The 15062-nt window shown below is 40.8% G+C and overlaps 1 protein-coding gene across 1 annotated transcript in view; it reads right to left on the bottom strand.

The window, feature by feature from the left end:
- homer3b (homer scaffold protein 3b) overlaps positions 1–15062 on the bottom strand; it is a 49897-nt gene that overhangs the window by 14669 nt on the left and 20166 nt on the right. Inside the window, exons 2-5 of the mRNA XM_031731664.2 lie at positions 11531–11687; positions 9282–9413; positions 8703–8810; positions 2322–2330 (exon numbers count right to left, since the gene is read on the bottom strand). Of these exons, the coding sequence (XP_031587524.1) occupies positions 2322–2330; positions 8703–8810; positions 9282–9413; positions 11531–11687 (406 nt within the window). The remainder of the gene's footprint in view (positions 1–2321; positions 2331–8702; positions 8811–9281; positions 9414–11530; positions 11688–15062) is intronic.

Here is a 15062-nt window from a genome sequence, read left to right as displayed (position 1 = left end):
ATTCTACATTTCTTTTGCTCTTTCTTCAAAGCATAGGCTTGAGCTGGTGGCCCCTCCGTTAACATCCCTATACCCAAACCTGTCATCAGGACACAACAGACCAAACACAGTAGCAACAACACAGGACAGAGCTCAACATACCGGTGCTTGATATGTCCCATCTGGGCTTCTGTAAACTGGCTCCACACAGAGCGAGCAGCCATGTGTGGAGCCCAGCTGCTTTCATACAGCATCACAGATCTGATTGGACTCTGATTCAACAAGAAGTGACTAAGATACAGCTGCTCCTTCCAAGGGCTCATCTTTGTGGGTGTGTGCAGAAAAATTATGTGCATCGTGTCACCGTGTGTACATTTGTTGAGAAATGACACACCGCACATCTGGTAAGAGGCGAACTGGTAGCACAGGTTACATACTGGAGGGATTCAATGTTCATTTTGGAACCTGGTTTAGGGAAAATTAACTGTTAATTTCAGACTAGTTTGTGTCATAATAAAAGTAAATAACAGATATAAAAATCAACTTCAAACAACAACAGCTGTTCAACAGCTGTCTTCCATATCACATGATCCTCCTCAGCAGATGTCATGGAATATTTCATGTTCAGACTTTCATTCTGTCACATATATAAGAAAGCCAAGTCTAATTTTTAGTCATTGCCTTTTCTGAATAAATATTCACTCGATGAACCAAAATAATCGTCCACACAGTCTCTTTATGTTTGAATCAAGTGTTTTCAGCCCCATTGCCACAGGCATATAAAATCAAGCAAAAAACAAACATTTATGAAAGAACAGGTCATTTTAAAGAGTTTCCTAAATGCTAGAAATTCCTCAATCAACCTTAAGTGGTATTATTGAAAAATGGACTGCTAACCCAGTAACTGACCTCCAAAGCTCCTCTGATATTAGTAAGGGACTAAATTTAAAATGGAATTATTAATAGAAGGCTACAGAAATATACCAAGACATGAATGTAAACTATTTGTTTTTTTCTGAAAACTAAATAACAGATGAATTATTGATCTGGCTTGTAGAGGTGACAGCCTGCTTGTAAATGGAAATAACAAGAGCCTTCTTAAAATTAACCCACAAGAACTCACCGCTCCTTTACACATTATCTGAGCACAGATTTCTGAGATATTTGTTAAGCCGAGCATCATACCCATATTCTAGCCCAAGTATTTAGCTTAATCAAACTGAGCAACATAAAAAAAGAGACCTAAAATCTGACATTACAGTACCAGCTCGTCTAACCAATCTGCTTTGATATTTTCCTTCCCTGCTGCCCAGAAAACGGTTCATGCTTCCTGTCACACACTTTTGGGAACCACTCTGGTAAATCTGAGGCTGTGGGCTAAAAGGCAGCTCCACTTGCTTTTTAAAAGCATGCAGATGAATTAGCTCAGGCACATTTCTATACCACCCGTCGCCTTCTTTCTTTCTTCTTCTTCATGGAAACCCAAACCTGAATTCGTCAACGGCCCAGTCTCTCACTGGAGTATCGCAACCCTGCACTTTCTGTAGAAAGCTTGTATTATTAATTTGAGTGAGCCTGACTCTGTTCCCCTGAGGACAACGGTTTATTATCTATAGCTCAGCAGCTCTCAGTCTATGCTTATGGATGGATATGGAAATAAAACACAGCTGACTCAATGTGGATGAGCTCTGTGTCCAAAGGAAGGAATGAGAGAAGAGGAAAATCAAAGCTAAAACAACTCCAGCCCAGGCCCCCAAAGCCAACAAATCGACTATGTGTATTGCTGAATAATTCATAGCACAGATCATGTTTAAGTCATAAATGGGATTGCAAATTTACAGCAGGTTCCCCCTTTTTTTAATTTGGTGTGTTGTTTGCTAACAGACTGAGTGGAAACAAAACAGAGACGCTAAGAACACGGACTAATTAGCCAGAGTTCAAACGACTTCCACTTTTTAAAGGATGTATTTGTGCATTTTTTGCTTTCAGGAGATGTTGGGGAGAAAAAAGAAATCAATGAAATGTTTCCCCTGATGATGGGGGAGGCGTGATGAATTCAGTTTTCTGTATTTCTTAAATTAAAAGAAAAAATACAGAGTCGATTACACTCTTTGTTGTTGTTGTAGCCATACTTAAAGATTGTTTTCCCATTCACGGCAAATGCCTGGTTTGTTCTGAAGCTTTAATTTGCTCTCAAGTCGAGTTTGATCAGACTCCAGATAAATTATTGAGCGCGAGTGTCCGTGCAACACCAAGTCTACGAGCAGCAGTTCCTCCGACAAAAGAGGAGCTGCTCGTTTTTGTTGTTTTTGTTGTAGGTTGGGGTTCGTGTTTTCACGCACCTGTGAAAGCTGAGATGGATGAGCGTGCGTCCCACGATGCATCAGCAAAAGAGAAAGAAGAGGAGAGAGAAAAAAATGTTATCATATGAAAAGGAAAAACAGTTATCAGCAGCATGGCGAGGGATCTTTTTTTTTTGCTTGTGGGTTTCCTCTGCGTGTCACAGTGAAACAATTTCTTACACATTTACAAGTGATTTTGGTCTCCTTTTAACAAAAACAGCCTTCACAGTAATAGGATCCTGGCGCCACCCAGCAAGAGAACTTGTGAGTAAGTGAGGCTCGCAGATGCGGAGGGAAAGTTGAAGGTTACAGGCAAGTGGCCGAGGGACGAGACAAGAATTAATCTACACAGCATAATGATGCTTTCAAGGGCTTTCAAATCATGACTTAAGCACAGTTATTTTAACTACACGTATTCTGTTTTCTAGACATTGCATGCCACTTGTTTGTGTGGAGTTACACAAGGTTATTGTCAGAAGCACTGACTCCAGCTGAAAGACGAACGCACGGAAAAAACAAACTGTACCAACAGATTAAGAGGCGCTCAGAAGTCCCGCCCACACAGTTCTGACTGACGGACCGTCCATGGAAACAACAGCAAAGCAAGCTTAGCAACAAAGAAACATTAAGAGTAAATATAAAAGAAGAATAAACGCAGCACATATTTTTCCACTGTCATCATAAAAGAGAACATTCAGTTTGTGATGCCCAGCTCAGCAGGCACTCATACAATATAATGCACGTGCGTGTTGTGTTGTTTTTTTAAACACATAAACAGCAACTTATAAACTTTTCAGGGTCCTGAGAGAATCCTGGCTTGATAATCGGTGGAATCCCAGAAACCGTAAATATTAAATTGCTTTCCTGAGAGCTTTCCTCATGACGGCTCCGCACCACTGTTTGTCTTAAGTACATCTACACTGTTTATTTATTTATCCCAGCCTCAATCCATTTGCTTCCTTAGCTCTATAATGCCTCTCTTTCTCTCTCAGTTATACCCCCCACTTGACTTATTCATGTCTCTATGCATGTGAAGGTACCTGCACGGGTTTCCCTTGAAGCACCTGTCCTTACCCACTGAACAACACACAGTCACGCATTCACTTTTCAGCTGCTTTTAATGTCAAGACAGGGGTTTAAAATATTGATAGCTGGCATTTCTGACTGACCCGACATGCATAGAGTGTAGGAGACGAAGAGGAAAAGAAACAAATGTTTGCTAGCCATCAGAGGATGGAAACAGCTTCTGTAGCCTGCTGTGATCACGCTGAGAGCAACACGAATACATATGGACTGTTTCTGATATACATCTACTGTGCAGTCGTGTTTCAACTCATTTCAAACGGGATATTATTGTAATAATAAAAGAAAATCCTTCTAGAAGCAAATTAATGCCAATAAAATACAGGAGTTTATCTGGGTTGGGGTTTTATTCTCACCGAGTATTAAAACTCTTAAATACAATGAAATATTCTTCCTAATTATTTCTCAGTTCCTTAAAACTATTATCCCAGTTACAGCTCTGTCTGTTTATCATTGTTCACTTATTTTATCTCGCCGGCTTCGCCGTCTCCTCTTCCATCTCATCTTTAAGCTCTGCAAATAAGCCAGAAAGCTGGAGCTCCGCTGTATGCAGATCCCCTGCTGCTATCCACACACACACACACAGAGTGTGTGTGTGTGTGTGTGTATCAGGGGCAGAATATGCACTCGGTAAAGCCTGAGGCTGCAAAGATACAGCTCTGCAATACCGCAGGGCTTTTACTGACCAACTGTAGGTGATACAAGACCTATTGATGCACTGGCAGGAAAACAAAACAAGACAAAATAACGCAGCTTCTCTGCAGAACTGCACACGGGGAAGTTAGAAAGAGGTTTGTCGGTTTATTGTGCTCAAGTATTTTTGTATTGTTAATTAAAGAACAATAAGTTTCTCGACAAAGGCTTGCATAATGCTTTAAACTCCGCTCTGCACAACTGAGCGAGTTACTGTCAGGCAGAATGTGCCCGTGTGTTTGTAGAGAACTTTAAACAGTACTCACACATTGGCAACTGTTTACAAAAGCTTAACAGCCTTAATGGAGCTCTTGACTGGCATTACAGCCACACTGGAGCTGCCATCAATACTTGGCAGTGGCTCAAACCTGCCTCGTCCTCGTGTGCTCGCGGCCTATAACAGCGTTGATTGGGTATTATTTCCACATTATACCACCGCAGACAGTCAGCAGTATGGTGTTTTACAATGCGCTGCGGTGAGCCAGAAGAGAGACGATGTGATAATAGCCACAGCGCCTCTGCGTTTACGGCCTGCCACAAAATCAATGACTGCTGTCTTATTGAGAAATCAGTCCAGCTTGTTCGCCTGCCTGACCTTGCAGTTCTAACCGGGTGACATTTCTCTGTGTGTGTCTGTGGTTGACTTATTGAAACATATTCATGTGCCGAGAGAAGTCTTTTTCTTTTTCAAAATCAACCAGCCAACAAAACAGGTCTCTTGTTGCCATGGCGACTGCAAGTAACACCTCTGCTTGTTATTATGTTACTAACCCTGACCTCTGACCTCCCAGTGATGCGGGCCTTTCACATTACACCAACTGACTGAGAGCTTAAAATCATATCTCTATGCCTGGTGTCCTACTACAAATGAAAATGTGTTTTATTCTCTTCTTTTCTGGATTTTTCGAATTTGGGAAGACTTAGTTGCATTTCAAAATTAATCAGCAAATCATATATATAAAGATATGTTTATGGTTTTAAAGATCAAACTTTAAGCTTTCAAAATAGCTAATAAGGACACCATAGCAACAGTAATTGTACATTTTTTGTGTTTTCTGTGCTATGTTACGTTAGCTTGAAATAGCCATGCTTTAGCTGGATTGAGAGAAACTGTGGTGGCATTCACAGATGCAGAGACCACTTGGGAACCAGGACCAAATTTTGCAAAGCATCATATGTGTCTGAACTTATCAATTCCTCTGCTAACGCCTGCATGTGCTGACAGTGCACACTGACTGCAAAGCAACAATGTCAAACATGTGTTAGAACTAGTGTTGCCATAAAAAAGGAGAAGACAACATCTCTGTAATCTCTGTAATATGATCATTTCAAATGGCGAAAGTCCAGCAACATGTCGAAACATCTTTCTACATAACATAGGATTCACTCCCAGGACTGTTGTATTTGATGCTCTATGTCTGTGCACCACAAGTGTTACTGCTACTGTTTCCCAGCTGAGCAGCTCATCTGTACAGATGCTGAACACGGGTTTATTAATGACAAAAAATATAATTTCCTCATATTTTATACGTTGACTGAGAGACTAACGACACATGTAGCACTAGGAAAAATTCTGTTTGGGATTTTAGATAATATAGCAAGTGTGCTGACACTGGAGTTGTTCATCAAGATGTCCCTTAATGAAGGAAATGCGGAAATTACTTTAATCAAAGTCAAATTAATTTTAATTGCACTCACCTACTGAATATTCCCTCTGATAAATACCCATAGTCTCATCAATTAGGACCAGACTGTGGGTATTTGCTGCAATTTATTTTGCAGCAAATCAGGACCAGACATAAATATACTATGAGCAATGCATTTCCTCAGATGAGAATGTACACTCACTAGCCTAACTATCTAATCAGCCAATTACATGTTGCAAATGAAATGCATTTAGGCAGGTAGACATGGTCAAGACAACCTGTTGAAATTCAAACTGAGAATCAGAGGAAGAATGATTTTGGTGACTTTGAAGATTGCGTGGCTGTTGGTGCTACACAGCCTGGTCTGAATATTTTAGAAACTGTTGATCTACTGGGATTTTTCCACACAGCCATCTGTGGGGTTTACAGAGGATGGTCTGAAAAGGGAAAACAACCAGTGAGAGGCAGATCTCTGGGTGAAAATGCCTTTCTGTTGCTGTCAGAGGTCAGAGGAGAATGGTCCAAATTTGGCCTAAAAAGCACCTAACCGTGATTCCATCCCGTCTTGTATCAATGTTTCAGGAGGCTGGTGGTGGGAATATTTTCCTGGCACACTTTGGACTCCTAGGTTCCAACTCAGCATCGTTTAAATGCCACAGTCTTGACCAAAGTCTCTGAGGAATGTTTCCAGTGCCTTGCAGAATCTATCCAAGAAAGAATGAAGGCACTTCTGAAGGCAAAAATGGTAAATGGCCTGTATTTGTATAGCGCTTTACTTATTCCCTATGGACCCCAAAGCTCTTTACACTATATTCAGTCATCCACCCACCACACACTGGTGATGGCAAGCTACATTGTAGCCACAGCTGCCCTGGGGCGCACAGACAGAGGCGAGGCAGCCGGACACTGGCGCCACCGGGCCCTCTGACCACCACCAGTAGGCAACGGGTGAAGTGTCTTGCCCAAGGACACAACGACCAAGACTGTCAGACCCGGGGCTCAAAGCGGCAACCTTCCGATTACAAGACGAACTGCCAACTCTTGAGCCACGATCGACCAACACAATACTAGCAAGGTGTACCGGATAAAGTGGACGGGGAAGTGGCATAAGATTGTGGCACTCCAAACATTTCTATCAAAAACTGTGACTATAATCTCCTAAGGAGCAGATTGGGTCTGCAGCAGAAGCACAGTAATCTTGGCAGATTTGTGACAGTGGAGATTTTGGCTTTAACCTCAGCAAACATCACAAACCTGTTCACCTGGTTTCAGAACAGACCCTTCACACAACTTGTGTGCAGGTCTATTAGGTACCAGCACACAAATTTAACAAAGGTTTACCATTAACTGTCACATACTTTGATAAAATCCAGCTCTTTCCAGGAATTAATGCTCTGCTTTGCTGTATCCAGGAGTGTTTTCTCTCAGCCTCGACACACTATCAGCTCCTATCTGAGAGTCTCAGTGGTGAGGTTGTGGTTGGCAGCATGACTCTGCAATCTCCCGGAGCTGCCGAGTGGCTCTTTGTTAAGACTTACGCTCAGTGCACACGCACAAAAGCATAAACAAGCACTTTACTCCGTTTTGAATCTGCATTGCTGCAACATCCAAAGCCGCTCTCAACTCTAACACTTGGCAGAAATAAGCAATGTACAAAGGCTGGCAGAGCAGCTCTGAGATTTCCAAATGTTTGCAAGAGATACTGTTTCTTCCATTTGGAAAAAAAACCCCAACAACTAATAAATCACAGCTTCTGTAAATACCACTCTGTGCCTTAGGCTCCAGCATACAATGTCACAATGGAGCAGCTTTTGTGAGATGACGGACATAAAATTTCCACCGCTGACAAACTTTCACTTCTCCACCTGAACCCCTGACTTATCGAGTTCACCAAGAAACTGCCTACTGTGGCAGGACAAAAGCTGCCCATTGTCCTTTCAGCAGCAGCCAGATTCTCTTCAATTATAGATGATTGAGCTCCCACCTCCATCCACCCTTCTTTATCCTCCGTACTTCGGATCTGTCATTCTTCTTCCTTTCTTTCAGTCCCAGCCATTACTGCCCCTCTGAACACCTTCAGCGCCCGCGTTTCTTTTTGCCTCCATTTTTCATGCATGAAATCTTTTAATGGAGTTAGCCGGCGAGAGAATAATGGAGCGGCCAGATGGGGATCATATAATCCCTCGTGATTCTGTATATGTTTAAAATAGAAACAAAGGCACAGAGTTTGTCGGGATATTAGCGCTCTGCTGTCATATTGGGGCAAAGGTCACGGAGACCATCAAGTCTGTTTAGAAGACACACAGTAAGTCTACTACTTGAACCTGCTGTCCATGGTTTAATGTTCTCTCAGGGATTCTTATAGATGTGTGTTTAATGGTTTAAAATTGTTACCAACAGCTCTTAAATATGATGAAGAAAACAAATTATATCACATTTTCCTCATTTTATTGTAATGATTTATTAGTTGAAGTAAAACCACGTTCACTGTTGTTACATAGTGAGATCTCTACCACTCAACAATCCTCCCGGAAGCCCAAAACAGCGCTCATCTGGGACGCTAAAAGCATCTAAAAGCTGCCTTTAAGCAGCTCAGCAGACAGACGTTTGCTCAAAAAACTGCCTCGGCTCCTCGGGATAACGCACAGGCAGTTGTTTTTCCCTTCCCTTCACGAAAAAACAGTTCCTGTTCACAACATGTTTGGAAAGTGAACTTCCACACCAGCAAGTAGAAAAACTTTTAAGCAGTGATTTGTCTTTTGTTTGGCAAAACTGCGTGCATCCCTCCCTCGTTGTATATCCGAACGCTGATATGTCTTTGATGGTAATTCTCAGATCTGTTATGATTTTTAGCTGCTTTCACTTTGATTCTTGTGAGATACAGAGTTTTGATTTTCTCCCTCTAGGATGCTCCAATCAGCCAGAGTAAGAGATTTAAGCAAGTGCAGCATCGCTTTACCTGTGGAGCTGCGATGTTGAGTGCAGGGTTGGCCAGTTCAAACCTCTCCTGGGATTTCTCTCTGGCTAGACGGGCTGCCTCCTTCACCTCCTTAAACTGCTCAGCAAACTGCAGATTGAGGAAAAGAACAGACAGAAATTAGACTCGGTTAGAAAACGTCACAAAGCTTCCTCCTGGAGAATATCAAGAGTGTCCGATCAATTTATGTTCTGGCAATAAAGTCTGTCTGATCTTGTAATAAATTATCTAGTGCGCTAAATCTAGTAAATTAAACTCCCTTTAATTCATTTCAGGTAAACAGAGAAATCTTGAAGATGAATCAACGTCACCAAGGGAAACACTGCGTTAAATGCACATGTGTATTGTGAATGCATTTTAAATATAATCTGAAAGATGTTCAAAACCAAAGAGAAAACGCTGCGCTTGATCATCACAGGAGTGTCCTCTACTGCTTCACAGTCCTCGTTCTTAAATCTCCTCTTTGTTTGCGACATCTAATAAATGAGCGACTCGCTGAAGTGTGTGTGTGTGTGTGTGTGTGTGTGTGTGTGTGTGTGTGTGTGTGTGTGTGGCGTTCACCTGCTGCAGCTGCTGCTCTGTGGAGAAGCCCAGTCCGTAGACGGTGTTGGCCCGGCTGTCTGCCCACTGGCCAAACTTCTGGGAGGTTTTGGTGAAAGTCATGTTGGGGGTGACGGTGCTGTTGATGATGGCCTGATGCCACAGAGAGTAAAAACAATAAATCACATGAATAAAGCGCAGAAAGATCCCTGTAGGAAAAGTGGGCCATTTTTGTGATAAATAAAGCAATGCTGCCAGAAAATGTAGGACATAAATAAGAAAGAGGCACAAAAAAAGATGTTAAATATGTTGTATATGATATGTAGACTGGAGCACGATCTTCACCATCATAATTAACTAGTGAGATGTTTGGCATTCATCAAGTTATTTCAAAGGTCTGTTTTCCAAGATCCCTTTCAGGGTTAAATGATGATATACAATCAAACAGAAGAAGGACATTAATAATTACTGCCAACAAAAAACGATTTTTCATTTGTACAAACTGAGTGAAAAGAGGGCATCAATTCACTGTAGCTCATCACAGCAAACAGGCCAGTGTGTGAGCAACAATCACAGCATCACCCAACGAATCATGTGACTGTAATCTCTGACATTAAAAATAAATTGTGTCGCGTACAGTTCAGCTTATGTTTGTGCAAACGGAAACAAAAACAATCTAAAACCAGGCCACGGAAAGTGAGCGAAGTGAAAAAGCTCGTTTTGTTGTGCAACGATCTCTTCTGTAATATTCTCGAGTGAGCAGTCTGATGAGGTGGATTTGTTGCCAAATGATTTCTTTATTCTCTTCTCCAAAAGCCTTCAGTCTCAGGGTGGCAAATTGGCACAACTGGCTGAAGAACAACAAAGTGCAGTGTTTTCTCTGAATTTCTTTCACTAACAAGATATCCTGTTAGGGACTCCCAGGTGCTTCAGCGCTGCTGTGGAGGCTGTGTTACCAATGTGGGTGCGTTAGAGATTTTCTGCTGACGATGGGAGTGTTTGAGTAATCCAATCCCACCCATAACAGCCACAAAGCAAACGGATCTTCTTCCAGTGCTTCAAAGAATCTCATTTGCTAAATAAAATGCAAGAGCAGAGAATATAATACTCCACAAACAGAGTGTCTCCACATCAATGCAACACTAGTACCAGATGAAGAAAATGCAATTAAGATAAAAGTAAAGTAAAATTATATTTACACAGCATCTTTGAAGAGAAATATCACAAAGTGCTTCACAACAAAAGTGGTGGGTTTTAGCTGCTTTTCATAAGAGATGGGGTCTGAGAGCCACTGTTGCAAAATGTATAGGAAAATATACAGTATGTGAGGGGAGGTGTGATAGAGACAGCCCTAAAAATGCTAATTCACACAGTCCCACACCTCAGGCTTCCTGTATTTAATAGAAATGGTTTCAATAAATGCAGAAACAAATGTGTCTAAAATTCATGGATGCTAAAAGAATTTAGACAGTTTGTTTAGAAAGTGGTTTGTTTTCATCGTAAAAACCTGAGGATCATTCATTGTCTAATGTGCCTCAACTCCAGAGTTTGTGGCAACACTTGAATGACTCAAAAGTGACCCGATGGGGAATTATAAAAGCAAGCAGCAATTTCAAAGGATTAAAAATAAAATATGGCAAAAAAACTGCAGTTCCTCTAATGGCCAAAAATACATCAACTGCATAGGTTCCTGTAAAATATCCAAATTACATTGGCATGTATGTAAAAATAGTCTATATAAGGAGTTTCTCCTTTCTAACTGCAGGAGGTCCTCTTTCACCAGTTGTGCCTTATTAAACTATTAGCTGCCAGGCCAGGCTTTACCTCTGTGTTTGACTGTGTTTTAGGTACTGCTGCCTTTTGAAGCTTTTTTAATGCATAAAATACAGCACATTCAAAAAGTCTGTGCTGAAATTTTATTTTTTTTAGTATTATTAGACTTAGCAAAGCAGGTACCGGAGCATCCGTAGAGTCTATGGATGCAGCTAAAGGCTAGCAGCCGAAAAGTCCGCAAAGCACTGCATGATGTTACAGTAGCTACCTCTATTGTTTACATACAGTCTATGATATCTGTGTTTGACACCACTCGCCCCCTACAGGATTCTTACAGCCCCCGTGCAGTTTTGGCTTATACAGTAGAGCTGTGTTCAAATCTGTCCTGGCATTCTTAAAACTATTCCAGATCTGTAATGTGTTTCAGTGATGCGAACAGGCACAGATCTGACTACATGTGTACCCTCTGACTGGATTTAAGAGTCTTGGGCTCCTACCTTAGTTCCACCCACACTGATGATGCGGTACACGTTCCGGGTGGCATCATAAAAGAAGGACACAGTGACGGCATGTTTGCTGGCCGGCAGCCAGTTGCGTTTGGTGGCCGGGTCGATCTGGAAGACATGAGCTCTGGCACTGAAGATGGGCTGCTCTCTTTAAAGAAAAAGACAGGAAAAAATTAACTCATGACTGTTTGGCGTCACGTTCATTAAAAAAAACACAGTGGCGTGTACAGTTACGATTAAAGGGAGTCAGTAAACAACTTGAGCATGTTCAGATGACATTTCTACATATCACATCAAAACATTATGTTTTACAAAAATGACAAGTTTAATAAGGTCATGATTATATTTGATGTCTGAATTCTGAAGAAAACAATCCTTAAAGCTCTCAACACATCTGTTCATAACTGGAGAATTTAAGAATTATTTATTGTCCAAATCTGCCTGCAATCTCTAAGCTTCTTCAAGTTTGAAGCCTTATCTGTAAGCCACATGCTTTGTTGCTTAAGACCAGCAGGAGTTTACATTTACCAACATGCTGACAGAAATACATCTGCAGTTATGTACCTTTTCTTAAAATATATTTATACAGTAAGAGAAATGGCATGAGAAGAAGAAGAATAAAAATGGTTATTTATTTTATGAGCAATACAGCATTTAGCATATGGACCATCAAATTAAATGAAAAATGTTTCGGCACATATGCATATTTTGTTCGAGTGCGCCTAATTTGTTTACGTATAGTGCAATCAATCATTTTGTAACAACACGTCACTTCTACCGGGAGGTAAATGTATCACCTTCAGCCTGAACTCTTTACTTGTCACTCAGCTCTATCACAGACAGAGAGGGGAGCCTGAGGTCAGCCGTTACATGCCTGATTTCTCAGGAGACGTAAATCTGTCTGCATGTGACGCTCTCGTCTGAGCCAGTTTTCACAGAGGAGAAACTCTTCAGGGGCTCTGAATATAAAGAGGAGTGAGCTCTGGAGCATCACAGAGCAATGGTAGACTGTCACTTTAAGTGGAACACAGGGTCTGTGTGTAGTAAGATACACATTTATATTTTTCACTCAAACTAGCTGTGGCTGTATTTGCACAGTTTCTGAGATATCCACATGGATATCTGACCTCACAGCAAGCAAACAGACTCAGTTTTGACACTTCAGTCTTCCTGTCACTAATTTCATTTGCAGTTAAACTTGCTCTAAATTTATTTTATTTTTTTGGTTTGTTTTCTTTTGTTTTTGCTTTTTAGGATAATAACACAGGAAGAAAACAATATAAACAAAGCACAGAAACCTTGTAAAATACTCACTCGAAGCATTTTATTTACATCATAGGTATCAACAGCAGGAGTCAGCAGTAACACCCATAACCCTCAAAACTCTCTTAAATGAACTGAAATATTGAACGGATCAGGATCTCACTCAAGTGATATCAAACGTCTCTATCAAATTACCGGGATGCAACCTTATAGAATACAATTCTACCTTTTTCACTAAATTTTAATGAGCAGCTGGCTTGAAATTCTAACAGAGGCGGTGCTTTTGAGTCTTCCTGAAACTTGGGTGAAGCTAATTTTGGTTGGAGCAGGTTCTTTTTAGCTGGCAGTCGCTGTAGAGATTAATGTTGGATGGAATAATTACAGACAAAATAAGGCAATTCTGTTAATAAGTGTTTGTTTTTTGCTTTTTCTGGAAAAACAATTGTAGTCCGAGTTCTTTTCTGATCTTTTTGAGCCATAGAGAAAATTGCAAATTGTAAAACAATTTTTAGCTCACTCATCAAAGGCTATTCCACCTGTATCCACCAATAACAGTAACTCAATATCATTATTCTTTGATGTAAAACTGTCAGGATGCAAATCATCAACTAAAATACTCCAATCTCCAAATGTGTTTCTCACAGACCTTGAGGTCATTCATGCCATCCTGGTGTAATGAGGCTATTGATGCAAATGAAGCTGAAGATTTGCTATGCGCTAGCGGTCCAATTAGCGCCCCGGCCTCTTTGAAGACAATGACATAGACTCGCTGTGGGCTGGACAATGAGCGACTACACAGGATCTTTGGAGAATTCACGCAACACTACACAGCTAATAGAGTTTGCACAAAGTCAGTGTAGCCAATGAGCCATTCTCATGGAAAGTCAATTATACAGCAACAATAATGAGGATAATGTGCAACGTGAGTAGGCTTTGGTCCTTCTCCAAGCAGGAGAAACAGGCATGTATATAGGTCAGCAATGACTCTATGAAGAATTGTTCCTGCAGGATTTGCTTGCCATTACTCAACATTTGCATACAAACAATAGTTCTTAGAGTTTCAGCACAAATGCTGAAGTACAAGAGACAATAGACAATAGCAGCACCAGCAAGCGAGCAGATTTCTGTCCTTCAGGTCCAGGATGGCTGCAGCAACAGATATAAGGACTATCACTTACTTCTGATAGAAATGATAGTACCCAAAAGTGGATTCAAAAGACAAGTAAGGAAATATCACATTAGTCTATGTACACACTGGATTTACTGGTTTCATTCCTATTCTAATAATATTCTGACAACTCGCTCATATTTTTTTCACTGAGGCTAAAGAAACACTAACATTTTTTATCCATAAATGTTCCATCATAGCGTCCCCAAGGACAGAAAAATGTGAGGCACTGATTTTACACAAGCATTCAGAGAGCAGGAACTCCTTTAATAAAAAACCTTCAGACCTCAGAGTTCATGTTAGTTCAGTAGGAACTGCTTTGTTCACAAAACTGATTTTAAATAGAAAACTCACAATGTTTTATGTAAAGTCATGTGACTTTACAGATTTGACATTGATTATTTTCTTTTTCCAACCATTCAGTTTTGTGTTTGGTGATCTGCTTGTTGTATAACCCAAATTTGGCAGAGCTTTAGTTACTAGACAGATGGCCTCGCATTCATTTCTAGAGAAGTGTGAGGCCAGTTAAAGAGGCGTTCATGGTTGACTCAGTGACTGCACGGTTCCCAGGTCCTCTGGCTGCAAGTCTAAATCATCACCTCTCCACTACCGTGTTTGGCAGCTGGTTTGACTTTTCTGGTATCTTGTTTGTGGCACCGATTACTTAAAATCATGAAATAAAAAGCTGTGCAGTAATAGTTTTTCACTCAGCTACTATACTTGTTACTTAGTAAGTCACCTCAGAGCACTGATAACATTAGACATGGCTACACAAAGAGGAACATTCAGTCTCAACCCTTGATACTGCAACATTTAAGCTGCACTAGTAACAGTTCGTCACACTTGTACAGTTTTTTGTTTTATCAGTTTTTAATATTGATTCTCTCTGGCACTCCGACGCATTTGATCCTATTTCTGATGTTGAAGCTACAAAAAAAATAATAACCAAACGCATTTTTTGCAGCCATCTCTAAAACATGGTGGAGGCTCCATCATAGTTTGAGGCTTTTCAGTCAGTGGCATTGAGGATCTAGTCAAATTGATGGAATGAAGAATTTAGAAAAGTACCTTTAGATTTTGAACCACCGTGAA

Source organism: Oreochromis aureus, linkage group 3 (assembly GCF_013358895.1).
Source record: "Oreochromis aureus strain Israel breed Guangdong linkage group 3, ZZ_aureus, whole genome shotgun sequence".
Taxonomy (NCBI): domain Eukaryota; kingdom Metazoa; phylum Chordata; class Actinopteri; order Cichliformes; family Cichlidae; genus Oreochromis; species Oreochromis aureus.
This window is presented reverse-complemented; position numbering and strand designations above follow the sequence as displayed.